Genomic DNA, 15,877 nt, shown 5'->3' with positions numbered 1-15,877 from the left:
TTGCCAGCATGTCACCTGTGCAACTAGAGGCGACAAAACTCTAGATCACTTTTACTCCACACACAGAAACGCATATAAGGCCCTCCCTCGCCTTCCCTTTGGCAAATCAGACCATAACTCTATCCTGCTGCCTTCTCTTCACAAGCAAAAACTCAAACAGGAAGTAGGATGCTTAGCTACAGGACTGTTTCGCTAGCACAGACGGGAATATGTTCTGGGATTCATCAAATAACATTGAGAAGTTTACCACATCAGTGACTGGCTTCAACTAAAGTCTAAACATTAGGCTAGTTATTATTGCTCGTTAGAAACATGACTTGAATGTCCCCCCCCCCCAAAAAAAAACATTCCACTGGCACTCAGCCAACCAAGGATCATATAGTGAATATAATGTAGGCCGACCTGTTACACCTGACCCTTGTTACATTTAGCCCCGGTCTTCCCTATGCAATCAATGCCATTGGCGAGCGCTAACGCGCATAAATGGTGTCCAAGTAGGCTACACGTAACTATGTGTGTGGAAAACATTTCATCACAGGTAAGACATATAACTTGTTTAATATAATCCATGTGTAACTCCACTCACTACTTGTAGCTGAATAGTTTGTTTGTTTGTGTCGTTGGTCTTCGCTAGCATAATGTTCCGGTCAGTAGCTAGCTAGCACTCACTCATATGAAAAGGGGCATGAGGGAAGCCCTACAATGTTACATTTTTCTAAGTAGTGAGAACGCTCGGGAGCAGGCAATGTTGAAAAGTAATCTTTAGACATGTTGTACTTTTCTTAAATGTAGTTTTGTAATTGGCTAAAACAGACAGACAAGAAAATTGCATTTGAAAAAAAGTTTTTGCTGTGAGCCAATGGGGTAACCTAGGTAACCACAGGTTGTTTTCTCCAAAGGCGGGCAGGGCCTCAACGTTCTATCTAATACCAACTTGGACTATAGCCCTTCTAATTCCTTACTGCTATAACTGCTAGCCTATGTTGTGATACTTCTATTAGCCTGCCATTGCACTGTGTACTACTGCTGTGTACCACTGCTAGCATAGCACTATTAGCATTGCTATTACAAAGTCATTAGCCTGTAATGCCATTATACGCTCCTCTTTCAAGACCACCTCCAGTTGGTGTCGCTCTTTTTCAAATTAGGTGATGGAGGGAGAAGGTTACCTGAGTGTTTTGCGGACCATATCCTCATCGGTGATGCCGTAGTAGGTCAAGGTCTCACTCCAGACAGGGTTGAGGGTGTTGCGCAGGGTCTTGGTGCGAAGTTTATTGGCCTGACAGAGAGAGAGAGTGAGAGAGAGAGAGAGAGAGAGAGCAAGCAAGAAAGATATCAAAATACAAATTTGGATTAGGTATTGACCTTTGCCCTCCACTCCATCACAGGCTGACCATGACACATAGGGCGCAACAGAAGTCATTATCAGTTTACAGACCTTGTGTCTTCTGTGCAGAGCTCCGGGCTCTAACACATAACATATGTCTACAGAGACAAGGGTTAAATCCCCAAGTCCCACCCTTCCTACTATGTCTTCTCCTCAACCATCTCCCCCACCAGGTTCTAATCTGTAATTCAGATGTAAATGATTGAAATGATTCTCGTCTCATCTCATCTTATCTATATCAGTCTCTTTTCAGGTTAACCTAGAGGTGTGAACAACTTCCCTGTGCACGATGGTGACGAAATCACCAGAGAATAGAGGACACGTTCTCGATTCTCGGGTGATTTTGTCAACACCAGAATCCAACAGTAGCGACACATAAGGACAAAGCTGTGCATTTCGAAGACCTAGAATGCAAATGCCAGATTGCAATTAAACAAAACAATAGGCATATCAACGAATGCTGGGAGCTTAATAGAGTGCCTTCAGAAAGAAGTTGCATATTCTGTGTTCAGTAATAGTGGTTAACATGATTTTTGAATGACTATCCCATCTCTGTAGCCCACAAATACAATTATCTGTAAGGTTTCTTAATCAAGTAGTGAATTTCAAGCACAGATTCAACCATAAAGACCAGAGAGGATTTTCAATGCCTCACAAATGTCACCGATTGGTAGATATGTAAAAATTAAAAAGCTGTAGCTGAATATCCCTTTGAGCATGGTGGTTACTAATTAGGTTTTGGATGGTGTATCAATACACCAAGTCACTACAAAGATACAGGCGTCCTTCCTAACTCAGTTGCCGGAGAGGAAGGAAACTGCTCAGGGATTTCACCTTGAGGCAGTTACAGAGTTGAATGGTTTTGATATGAGAAAACTGAGTATGGAACAACAACATTGTAGTTCCTACACCATACTAACCTAAATTACAGTGAAAAGAAGGAAGCCTGTACAGAAAAAAAAACATTCCAAATCATCCACCCTGTTTGCAAAAAGGCACTTATGTAATACTGCAAAGAAATTGGCAAAGAAAATACACTTTTTGTTCTGTATACAAAGAGTTATGTTTGGGGCAAATCCAACACATCACTGAGTACCACTCTTTATATTTTGAAGCATGATGGTGGCTGCATCATGTTATGGGTATGCTTGTCACTGGCAAGGACTAGTGAGTTTTTTAGAATACAAATAAACAAAATACAGCGATAAACAAAGACAAAATCCTAGAGGAAAACCTAGTTCAGTCTGCTTTCCAACAGACACTGGGAGACGAATGCACCGTTCAGCAGGACAATAACCTAAAAGACAAGGCCAAATCTACACTGGAGTTGCTTAACAAGAGGACATTGGATGTTCCTGAGCGACTTAAATACAGCTTTGACTTAAATCGGCTTGAAAATCTATGGCAAGACTTGAACATGGCTGTCTAGCAATGATTAAAAATAAACTTGTTGAACTTGTTCTCAACTAGCTTACCTGGTTAAATAAAGGTGAAATAAATTAATAAAATAAAAAATGTAACATTTAAAAAATAATAAAATGGGCAAACATTGTACAATCCTGGTGTGCAAAACTCTTAGAGACTTATAATCACCTCGAAAGGTGCCTTTACAAAATATTGACTCAGGGCTGTGAATACTTATGCAAAAGAGATAATTCTGTATTTCATTGTCAATTAATTAGCAACAATTTCTAAAAACATGTCTTCACTGTCATTATTGAGTATTGTGTGTGAGAAAAAAAATACAGACGGTGTCACGGTTGTCGTAGGAAGGAGCGGACCAAAGTGCAGCGTGTGTGTCGTTCCACATTTTATTTTCACTGTGAAACTTTGCAATACATACACAATAAACTGAACAAAATAAAAACAACAAACCGTGATGCAGAGTAGAAACATACACAAACTCAGAAACAATCTCCCACAAACCCAGGTGGGAAAAAAAACTACTTAAGTATGATCTCCAATTAGAGACAACGAGGACCAGCTGCCTCTAATTGGAGATCATCCCAAACAAAACCCAACATAGAAATACAAAACTAGAACCCGACAACATAGAAAACGAAACTAGAAAACCGCCCTGTCATGCCCTGACCTACTCTACCATAGAAAATAACAGCTTTCTAAGGTCAGGACGTGACAGACGGTGAGAAAAAAATATATTTAATCCATTTTGAATTCAGGCTATAACCCAACAAATGTGGAATAAGTCAAAGGGTATGAATTCTTTCTGAAGGCACTGTAAGTAAGCAATTATTAATTCCAGTGGGTTTGATAAAAAAAAGTTTGAACAATAACATCCCCTGTTGTATTTGTCTATCACGGTGCTGTGGTGCTTTGTTTTCGCTCTATAAAGATAGTGGCTGTGCATCGTTCGTTAGAGGCTGACATGTTGGGCTCTATTTTAACAAACCTAACGCAATGGTAAATAATGCTATAGTTCTGGATGGTGTCAGAAATATTGTAGCTATTTTCATAGCCCAAATTATGAGTGTAATAGCTTACAGTGGTGCAAAAGGGCTGGGTTTTGATGAGTAAACAAGTTGTAGGTGTGATGAGGGTTAAACCAAGGCAACATACCTTTTAAAGAGTTAATAAATTGTGTTATGATAAACTGTGTGTCCTCTTCTAGGAGACCTCTGTGTGTGTATTAACACCTGTTTTGAGTGTTGTGCCCTTCAGACATTATCAGAAGGTGAAAACCGCCTACGTTCATACATACTCCTCCTGTCTGGGCCCCACCTGGCTATCTGAGGTTCTGAGAATACGACTGGTTTTCTGAGAACACAAGGCTGCCGCAGGCCTGATGAAAACAGCCACCTGTCAGAAGATGCTTGGACACGTTCACCTTGTTATGACCCTATACTTGTGATGAAAGGTCAAGTTTCGGTCAAACCCACTTCTGAGCTTTCAATTGCTGATAAGATGGTTGCTGTTGTCAGGGGGAGGTTAGATTTATTAAAATTATGTTGCCAGGGAAACTCACGCCAGGAGGACTGGGAGAGGCTATGAGTTAAAGGATGTCTTAGACATTTTGCAGAACCATATACTGTACTCTGTACCAACGTCTGCCTACAATTGTATTACTAAAGAATAATTGTAATACTTAAAACAAAGAGTCTGTGTTTCCTTTCCATTACTAATGTATGTTTGATAATTATACAGACCTGATCATTTGTTGAAGAAATTGACCAATATTTTGGTGAGCTTGCCAGGAGCGAGTGACCACTTCGCTGGACTGACCATTGATCCACATGCAAGCGCAATAAAATTATAAGGTAAGAAAACGCCTGTTATATCTAAAGTCTGTAATTTGTTATAGCACGTTATGGTTGGCAAGTAAGTGTCGCCTCGCTGTCAAATGTATACGAACCTACATTTCTTTGTAATAGTGGAATAATTGAAAGTGTGAAATTATTGTTACACAACCTGTGGGAGGAAGCACAGACCACCTAGATGGGAATAGGTTATACATTCCTGGGTTACATGTTTATGATTATGAGACTTGGTGATAGGACTTAGGGCGAAATTCCAAGTATAAACGCCGATTGTTGAGATTATTGTGGTGACACTTGGTGATAGGACAAATTCCAAGTATAAACGCTGATTGTTGTGATAGAGTTAAGTGTTTGAATATTTTTCCGATAAGGTATTCTGTAATTGTTCTATGTATTTTGTAAATTTCTATGTATCATGTCTTCTGTGTGGTACGACTGGATGGTGGGACATTAAAACCTGTTGGGGATAGGGGGCAGTATTGAAAATTTTGAAAAGAATATGTGCCCATTTTTAACTGCCTCCTACACCAACTCAGAAGCTAGGATATGCATGTTATTAACATATTTGGATAGAAAACACTCTGAATTTTCTAAAACTGTTTGAATGGTGTCTGTAAGTATAAAAGAACTCATATGGCAGTCAAAACCCTGAGACAATTTCTAACAGGAAGTGTGTATCTGATGTGTTGAATTACTTTTAAGCCTATGCCATTGAAACACACAGGGACGTATTAATCATTGAGCACTTCCTACGCCATCCACTAGATGTCACCAGTCTTTACAAAGTGGTTTGAGTCTTCTACTGTGAAAACTGACCGAACAAGAGACTTGGAACGTTGGTCATAAGCGGATGGCCGATACTGCTCTGGCGCGCGAGTGCATGTTTGGGTACTCTCGTTCCAATACGTTTTAAAAGAGAATGCAATCGTCCGCCTTGAATATTATTGAAGTTCTGATTGAAAAAGGCCCTAATGATTTATGCTATACAACGTTTGACATGTTTGAACAAACGTAAATATTTTTTTTCCCTCTTTGATGAAGACAAGTCCGGCGGGCGTTGTTCATGTTTTTGAGTAGCCTACAGGACGCGCTAACAACACAGAGCTTTTTGGACATAAATTATGAGCTTTTTCAAACAAAACTACATTTTTTATGGACCTGGGATGCCTGGAAGTGCCTTCTGATGAAGATAATCAAAGGTAAGGGATTATTTACATAGTATTTTTGATTTTAGATGACTCCAAGATGGCGCCTAGTCTGTATCGCAAAGCCTATTTTTCTGGGCGCAGTGCTCAGATTATTGCCAAGTGTGATTTCCCAGTAAGGTTATTTTTAAATCTGGCAATGCGGTTTCGTTCACGAGATGTTAATCTATAATTCTTTGAATGACAATATAATATTTTACCAATGTTTTCGAATAGTAATTATTTAATTTGTTGTGCTGATTGACTGGCGGTATTGGAGGGAAAATATTTCCTCAACATCAACGCCATAGTAAAACGCTGTTTTTGGATATAAATATGAACTTGATAGAACAAAAAATGCATGTATTGTCTAACATAATGTCCTAGGAGTGTCATCTGATGAAGATTGTCAAAGGTTAGTGCATCATTTTAGCTGGTTTTCTGCTTTTGGTGACGTCTGTCTTTGCATTGACAAATCATTACACACAGCTATTTTCAATGTACTGTCCTAACATAATCTAACTTTATGCTTTCGCCGTAAAGCCTTTTTGAAATCGGACAACGTGGTTAGATTAAGGAGATGTTTATCTTTCAAAGGGTGTAAGATAGTTGTATGTTTGAGAAATTTGAATTATGATATTTAATTGTTTTCAAATTTGGCACCCTTGATATTTCACCTGCTGTTGATAGGGTGTACCAGGGGTGCGTCCCACCTAGCCCATAGAGGTTAAATCAGGAGTTAGTTATAAACAATATAATGCCTGTGTAATAGAATTAACTGAGTGGACATTTGGATGAGATGCTCTAAGAGTTGCCTGTGGGGGAATAAACCTTAAAGCATACACCACTACTGTATTAGGGAATACACCTGACCGTGTGTTACGGACCCATGTTACTTTAAAAAGAAATAGTTTTGAAGTAATAGTTTCTCCCTTGGAAGGAGAATATTATCACAGAGATAAGTTTATATCAGTTATAAGTCATCTTGAACCCTTTACTATTTTGTGGTTGCTCCATAGAGAAAGATTATTTTACACCACCCATACATTACATGGTATTCAGTTATAATTTACTTATCACCCTGTTTTAAATTAACTTATGCGAGTTAAGGGAGAGACTATACACATATAGGGTTATTTTGCATTCATTTATCTGTATTCACATTACACGTAGAGCCTAATTTAAAAATAAAATGTATAAAAAAATGAATAATAAATAAATAAAAATAAACATTTTGAGATATGGCAGCGTTGTCTATGGGGCCGGTCGCAATGAAACCCGCCACCCCTCTACAGTTTTTAATTAGGAAATACCTCACTATGGAAAAGGACTTAACCTGGGTTTTCATGAAAATGCATGATTGGACTAAGCATGCCACTGAATGTTTTTAAACACATTTTTTTATTTCACCTTTATTTAACCAGGTAGGCTAGTTGAGAACAAGTTCTCATTTACAACTGCGACCTGGCCAAGATAAAGCAAAGCAGTGCGACACAAACAACACAGAGTTACACATGGAATAAACAAACATGCAGTCAATAATACAATAGAAAAAGTATATATACAGTGTGTACAAATGAGGTAGGATAAGGGAGGTAAGGGAATAAATAGGCCATATTGGCGAAAAAATTACAATATAGCAATTAAACACTGGAGTGATAGATGTGCAGAAGATGAGTGTGCAAGTAGAGATACTGGGGTGCAAAGGAGCAAAATAAATAAAATAAATAACAGTATGGGGGATGAGGCAGTTGGATGGGCTATTTACAGATGGGCTATGTACAGGTGCAGTGATCTGTGAGCTGCTCTGACAGCTGGTGCTTAAAGTTAGTGAGGGAGATATGAGTCTCCAGCTTCAGTGATTGTTGCAGTTCGTTCCAGTCATTGGCAGCAGAGAACTGGAAGGAAAGGCGGCCAATGGAGGAATTGGCTTTGGGGGTGACCAGTGAGATATACCTGTTGGAGCGTGTGCTACGGGTGGGTGCTGCTATGGTGACCAGTGAGCTGAGATAATGCGGGGTTTACCTAGCAAAGACTTATAGATGACCTGGAGCCAGTGGGTTTGGCAACGAATATGAAGCGAGGGCCAGCCAACGGGAGCATACAGGTCGCAGTGGTGGGTAGTATATGGGGCTTTGGTGACAAAATGGATGGCACTGTGATAGACTGTATCCAATTTGCTGAGTAGAGTGTTGGGGGCTATTTTGTAAATGACATCGCCGAAGTCAAGAATCGGCAGGATAGTCAGTTTTACCAGGGTATGTTTGGCAGCATGAGTGAAGGATGCTTTGATTGAGAAAATGGAAGCTGATTCAAATTTTGGATTGGAGATGCTTAATGTGAGTCGAAGGAGAGTTTACAGTCTAACCAGACACCTAGGTATTTGTAGTTGTCCACATATTCTAAGTCAGAACTGTCCAGAGTAGTGATGTTGGATGGGCGGGCAGGTGTGGGCAGCGATCGGTTGAAGAGCATGCATTTAGTTTTACTTGCATTTAAGAGCAGTTGGAGGCCACGGAAGGAGAGTTGTATGGCATTGAAGCTCGTCTGGAGGTTAGTTAACACAGTGTCCAAAGAAGGGCCAGAAGTATACAAAATGGTGTCATCTGCGTAGAGATGGATCAGAGAATCACCAGCAGCAAGAGTGACATCATTGATGTATACAGAGAAAAGAGTCAGCCCGAGAATTTAACCCTGTGGCGCCCCCATAGAGACTACCAGAGGTCCGGACAACAGGCCCTCCGATTTGACACACTGAACTCTATCTGAGATGTAGTTGGTGAACCAGACGAGGCAGTCATTTGAGAAACCAAGGCTGTTGAGTCTGCCAATAAGAATGTGGTGATTGACAGAGTCGAAAGCCTTGGCCAGGTTGATGAATACAGCTGCACAGTATTGTCTCTTATCGATGGCGGTTACGATATCGTTTAGGACCTTGAGCGTGGCTGAGGTGAACCCATGACCAGCTCGGAAACCAGATTGCATAGCGGAGAAGGTACGGTGGGATTCGCAATGGTCGGTGATCTGTTTGTTAATTTGGCTTTCGAAGACCTTAGAAAGGCAGGGTAGGATAGATATAGGTCTGTAGCAGTTTGGGTCTAGAGTGTCTCCTCCTTTGAGGAGGGGATGACAGCAGCTGCTTTCCAATCTTTGGGGATCTCAGACGATACCAAAGAGAGGTTGAACAGGCTAGTAATAGGGGTTGCAACAATTCCGGCTGATCATTTTTGAAAGAGAGGGTCCAGATTGTCAAGCCCGGCTGATTTGTAGGGGTCAAGATTTTGCAGCTCTTTCAGAACATCAGCTGTCTGGATTTGTGTGAAGGAGAAATGGGGGAGGCTTGGACAAGTTGCTGTGGAGGGTGCAGGGCTGTTGACCGGGGTAGGGGTAGCCAGGTGGAAAGCATGGCCAGCCGTAGAAATATTCTTATTGAAATTCTCAATTATCGTGGATTTATCGGTGGTGACAGTGCGTGGGCAGCTGGGAGGAGGTGCTCTTATTCTCCATGGACTTTACAGTGTCCCAGAACCTTTTGGAGTTTGTGCTACAGGATCAAATGTCTGTTTGAAAAAGCTAGCCTTTGCTTTCCAAACTGCCTGTTTATATTGGTTCCTAACTTCCCTGAATATAGATGGCTTACGGACGGGCCATTTAATAAAACCAAATATCAACATGTGCAGGACAATGTGAAAAGAAGACAGGAAAATAAGACCAAGGGAAAGAAATAAAAATCCACCCTGTTTTCGGTGACTGCTTTGTCGAGGTTAAAAACTGAGGGTAACCTATTCTGGACTCAACAGAAAGCTACCTGTTTGAAAAAGGAATTGACAAAGATTAAAGACCCTGCCTCCGTCAAGACAGACAAGTTTCCGCTAAAATGCAGCACTCCACCATATGCTCCACCGCCCCCTCCCTACTGCAGAGATAGGTTTAAAGGAATTTATCCACTACTCCCAAACAAACTAGTAGCTCAAGGCGATAATTCTTTTCCACCACCGGCACCAGGTAGAATGTATCAAGAACTAGGAGATATATGGCATGATGCCAGGACACAATCAACACCTCTACCCTAGAGTTACCATGCAAAGGAACTCATGGCAGCTCAAGAAAAGAAGGTGCAGAGAGAAATTGATACATCTGTTGACAAAATCAGAAGACATTGCAATGATGAAGACAGAGACAAAAGGATAAGTGGAAGTAACTTAACTAAGGAAGAAAAGAGAAGAGGTAAAACGAGAGAGAGCGGTAAGTGAAGAAAGAGCAAGAAGTGAACAATATAGGAGACAGTGGAAAGAAAGGAGGGGAGAGGAGGAAGAACGTGAACTATTGAGAAAAAACGAATTTGATGCTGATAATGAAGAGGACGCTCAAGCGTGCGTTGCCGGTTCACAGTGTATGAGTGTATGAAGCAACAACTGGATCGCTCGAGGGACGAACTCAGGCGCCTGTCACACCAGGTGGAAAGTGACATTGCAACGTTACAGGGTGAATTTAAAAACATGCAGCCCCGGACATCTCAGAGACTGGCGATGAAAAGGACTGAATGGATGAAGACACAGCGTGGTGATGACTTTCCTGTGGGAACCTACCCTCTGGAGATAAAGACCTCAGGTACAAGACAACCGTACTATGATTACAAACCATGGAGTTTTAGGGACTTGGAAACATCAGCGAAACAATTTCCCCGCATCACTGCAGAGCCTGGAAAAAGATGAGGACTGAAGAAAAAGCAAGGAAGACTGGCCTTGACACACAACTCAAGAAAGCCCAACTAGCCCAACTGGACAAAGGAAAAACCAATAATCTAATGGTGGCTGTAACCCCAGCTGCCCTACAACAGCAGCCTCCTCCACCACCTGCTCCACAGTTTACCCAAGCACCTGCTACTCAGTTCCCTCCTCAACCATATGGGAACCCACAACCATACCTACCACCACTGAGACTACCGTTGGTGTGCTGGTACAGCGGTGTGGCAGGCCATATGAGAAACATGTGCCGTCACAGCAGCAGCAGCAACCCTGGCAGCAGAGTGGGAGAGGTCAATGGAGAGGGAATGCTGGCAGAGGGAACTTCCAAGGTGGTAGAGGTGGAAGACCAGCCTACACTGGACAGCCTCAACCTACCTTTTCCCAGACTCAACCAATGAATGGTCGACAATATGGATGGCCCCAACAGCCTCCTGCGATAAACCAGACGTGGTTCCCACCGCAGAATAATCAACAATAGGGATGCCCTTAACCCCCTACTCCAGTGTCACCTGTATATATTTCCAGATGGTACCACAGAACCAATCATAACAGCCTCACCTTACGATTCAACGATGCTCTGTTGTTAAAAGTGTCTCTGGAAAATGGAGAACCACACTACTGTCCTGATCAAGTCCAATATGATTCTAAGGCCAGGCCTGACCTTTATAATGAACCTCTTGAGCTCCCTGATGTTACTCTCTTTGTTGACGGCTCTGCCTTTATTGATAGGGAGACTGGTAGGAAACATGCAGGGTTTGGTATAGTTTCATTAGATAGGACATAATTGATTGAACCGCCTTTGCCAGAACATTGCTCTGCCCAACAAGCTGAGCTTCTAGCACTTACTGAAGCATGTAAATATGGTAGTTGTTTGAAGGTTAACATTTATTCTGACTCTGTATACACCATTGGCATTTCCCTGTCTTGGATAAGGGTTTGAAAAGGCAGGGACTTTGTTAACGCGTCTGGTACCCCTATTAAACACCGTTTACAGATAGAAGCCCTGCTGGAGGCCATGTTGCTTCCAGCTGAATTGGCTATTCTTAAGGTCCTTGCCCACACAGGCAACACTGATAGCATTAGTTTGGGTAATGCAGCTGCTGATGCTGCTGCTAAGAATGCTGCTTCCAGCTGCCATACTCATGCGGTTCTGCTTGCCTCCCCGTGTATGCCTGAAATCACTGATCTGGACCAACACCAGGCTGCGTATGCACTTAATTACCCTTTGTGGGAGTCTAGAGGCTGCTCCAGAGGCCCTGATGGCCTGTGGAGGCAATCACTCTCTGGCAAACCAGCTCTGCCTCTGCCTCTCGTCTCCAATGTGTGTCGGGTGGCCCACCCCAAGGGGGGAGATGTTAAGACTAATATCTGACACCTGGTTTTGTCTGGAAACCAGGGAAATTTCCAGCGCCGGCCGGTCCGTTCACCCATTTAACTATGGATTTCATAGACATTGCTGAAAGAAAGGAAAGAAAGAGATACTGCCTGGTAATAATTGACCGCTTTACCAGGTGGGTTGAAGCAACTGTTCAATGTGATGCTAAAACGGTAGCAAAACTTCTGGTAAGGGAAATTATCCCTAAATTTGGTATACCAAATTTCTTTCCGCAGAAAATGGCACCCATTTCACAGGAGATGTGGTTGCACAGGTGGCTGCCCAATTGGGGATAGATCAGAAGTTTGTTTGTATCTACCACCCATAAAGTAATGGGATTACTGAGAGGGCTAATAAAACCATAAAGGGAGGGCTTGCCAAAGCATGCCACTTCACAGGGAAGTCGTGGGTAGAGTGTCTCCCCTTAGTCCTGATGAAAATGCGCAATAGTATAAACCGCGGAACAGGGCTTAGCCCACATGAGCTCTTAACTGGCCGTCCAATGAACGTCCCTTTACACAGACCAATGACTCCAAAACTGACTGACCTGACTGCACTGGATGATGATTTGAGCAAATATATGAAGGAACTAACCCATGCTGTTAGGTCTTTGTATTCCCCATACAGGAAGGCCCAAGAAGTTCCAGAACAGGGTGACCCAGACAGCCTGCCTGTTGACGTTGGAGAATGGATCAAGCTGAAGGTCCACAAAAGGAAGTGGAACCACCCAAGATGGATGGGTCCATACCAGGTCATCGCAGCAACACCCAGAGCAGTGAAGGTCCAGAAGCACCAGGGGTGGCACCACCTATCACACTGCCAGAAGACATCCCAACCATCATAACAGATAAGAGTGCACACCCAGACCCAGATGTTGATACACATGACCGCTATGGACACATTGTTAAAAACAAAACTTGGGCTAAACCTTTGAGGTACATGTTTTGGATACTTCTTATCATCCACCAGCAGCCTCTGTTGGAGGGAATAGAGATTCAAGGGAGTCAATTAAAAACCAGTAACCAATGGGTAAAAATGGTCCAGAACCTGAGCCGACAAGCCACGCCTAGTGGTTCGTTTGTAGTCGTTTTAAAAAACCCTCAGAGTCCGAGTGAGTTGTTTGGATCAATTGTCGTAGGTGATTGGATTAACAACATCACCATCACCTATGAATTTGACCATTGCTGGTTTTGCCCTTCTTTCTACTGATGTTCCGAATCTTAAAGCTGTTACAGCCAGGCATAGCCTGGCATTAGACTACATTCTGGCTAAGGAGGGTGGATAATGCAGGGCCCTAAATTCTATTTCCCCCACTGAATGTATTATGCTTCTCCCTGACTCCCTACCTACACCCCCACAGGAGAAGACTCCTGGTTCCCGTTTGGGTGGTTGAAAGATGTACAAGGACATTTTGGATTTAAGTTGTTGTCCATTTTGGTTCCATTACTGCTCCCACTGATCGTTTTGTTAATTTGCATTTGTGCATTCTGTGCAGCTGGCAAATGTGTACTTCATAAGGCTATGCCAGGCATGTTTATGCTTCATGTTCCTCATCTCCCAGACCCTTATTTCTATCCTCAATCTCCTGAGGATTGCTTGCAATCTAATGCACCTTTAATGGATGATTCTTATAATCACTATGCTTGAGTTACTTCGCTTTGTTGAGGCCTAGTGGCCTCAAAGGGGGAAATGAAGAGGGTTAAACCAAGGGCTCATACCTTTAAAAGGGTTAATACATTGCATTATTATAAACTGTAAGGTCGCATCTTCTAGGAGACCTCTGTGTGTGTATTAACACCTGTTTTGAGTATTGTGCCCTTCAGACATTATCAGAAGGTGAAAACCGCCTACGTTCATACATACTCCTCCTGTCTGGGCCCCACCTGGCTATCTGAGGTTCTGAGAATATGACTGGTTTTCTGAGAACACAAGGCTGCCGCAGGCCTGATGAAAACAGCCACCTGTCAGAAGATGCTTGGACACGTTCACCTTGTTATGACCCTATACTTCAAGTTTCGGTCAAACCCACTTCTGAGCTTTCAATTGCTGATAAGATGGTTGCTGCTGTCAGGGGGAGGTTAGATTTATTAAAATGTTGTTGCCAGGGAAACTCACACCAGGAGGACTGGGAGAGGCTACATGAGTTACAGGATGTCTTAGACATTTTGCAGAACCTGGGGAGAGCCATCATGTACTGTACTCTGTACCAACTTCTGCCTACAATTGTATTACTAAAGGATAATTTTAATACTTAAACAAAGAGTCTGTGTTTCTTTTCCATTACTAATGAATGTTTGATAATTATATAGACCTGATCATTTGTTGAAGAAATTGACCGACAAGGGCTTGGCCACTCACTGGCCAATCAACTCGTTCCATGGCTTAATGCTGTATTTGTTCTGTTCTGTAGGTTATTGACGGTCTTTGTGTTGTCATCAAGTCCATATTCGGTTGGGGGCAAGGAATATTCTCCTCCTGGTTGATTGTGGGTTGAGACTACCATTTATTAAATAGCATAGGCCACAATAACGAGTAATAGCAACAGACATTTTTTTAATATGCACTGTTTTTTCAATAGCCTATGTGTGTAGTGTTGACGGCCAAAATATAGCCTAACGTTGATACTGCCTTATAGGACTGAATAATTTAAATACGTTTGGACGAGCACGTCTTTGGTAACCGGATGAGAGGCGCTCTTTGGAGGGATGCACTCTTATGTTTTAGAGTGTGGATACTTGAACAAGCATTCGTGTGTGTGTTTTAGGATGTGCAGTATATTTTAAATTCAAGGCACTCTGACGAATTGACCATTTAAACACCTTTTATGGATAGGCTACTTTGCAAGGCCAGGATAAAAATGCATTGCTGTTAAACCAGACTTCATTATAGTAGCCTAGGCCCAGGGTAAGGGTAGCCTATGGAGGGCTTGGTTTTTTATCATATGAAATGGAAAACAAGCAATCTGTTTAAAACAACAACAATATTTCTAAATATTGTAGGATGGGCTTAGAAGCATGATATCATAAATCACTTCTCTCGTTCCATGGCACTGGGTGCACACATAGTCCTAAATGTCTTTACGCATAACATTATAAACATCCTGTCAATTGTATTGTTGCCTTTGTGCGAGGCAGATGAAAAATATATATCTCTGCAGTTGATATGGCATCATAGGAGGACTGAATAGTTTGGAGTATCGTGTCTTTGGTAATCGGATGAGGGGCGCTCTTTGAAAATGGAGATGGATAGCCTACTTGAACAAGCAAAATGAAGTAGGCAGGTGTGTGAATTGTGAATAATGAAAAGGCATGAGGGCAAAAACATCCAAAATATCTCAAAGTAATCTCAGTAAACCCTTTATTCATAGGCTACTTACTTGGCTAATGGCCAGGATAAAAAGATGCACCAATGCGATGCTGCTAAATCAGCCTTGATTAAGGGGAGGCTATGCTTGGTTTTTAGTCAAATTAAAATGACATGATGGGAAACAAATCTTATTTTTTTATGTTTCTAAATACAAGATTCACCAGCACAAAAGGCACATCTCTCGTTCCATGCATGGGCACTGTGTGTCATGGCTAGATAGGCCGCACATACCCTCTCAAAATCCATGCCGTTATCAACTGAGTTACCGTTGAGACCTGCTTTTTATGGGTCTTAAAAATGAAATTGTCACTTTTGCGCTTGTTTTTAAGGACACCTCAAATATTGCCACCCCTCCCACCTCAGCGCAAGTGAGCTGATGTTAGACAGGTAAATTGCCAAACCTAGCGTTAGGGTGGGAAAATGCCAGTATTTACATGACGAAATTGCAAACTAAGGTGTGTTTGACACTTGCACCTCCTTAGCGCCAGATGAAAAACAAAGCCTGTGGAGATAACTGATCACCATATGATGTGAGAGACACA

At 42.1% G+C, this 15,877-nt stretch overlaps 1 protein-coding gene across 2 annotated transcripts in view; it reads right to left on the bottom strand.

Annotated features, from left to right (window-relative positions):
* The window catches only part of LOC115148600 (double C2-like domain-containing protein beta), a 363,678-nt gene that overhangs the window by 66,323 nt on the left and 281,478 nt on the right, over positions 1-15,877 (bottom strand). For both annotated transcript variants that reach the window (XM_029690640.1, XM_029690641.1), the window contains one exon: positions 1,170-1,279. In XM_029690640.1, the coding sequence (XP_029546500.1) occupies positions 1,170-1,279 (110 nt within the window). The remainder of the gene's footprint in view (positions 1-1,169; positions 1,280-15,877) is intronic.

Source organism: Salmo trutta, chromosome 15 (assembly GCF_901001165.1).
Source record: "Salmo trutta chromosome 15, fSalTru1.1, whole genome shotgun sequence".
Lineage (NCBI taxonomy): Eukaryota > Metazoa > Chordata > Actinopteri > Salmoniformes > Salmonidae > Salmo > Salmo trutta.
The sequence above is the reverse complement of the archived record's forward strand: the minus strand, read 5'-3'. Positions and strand labels throughout refer to the sequence as shown.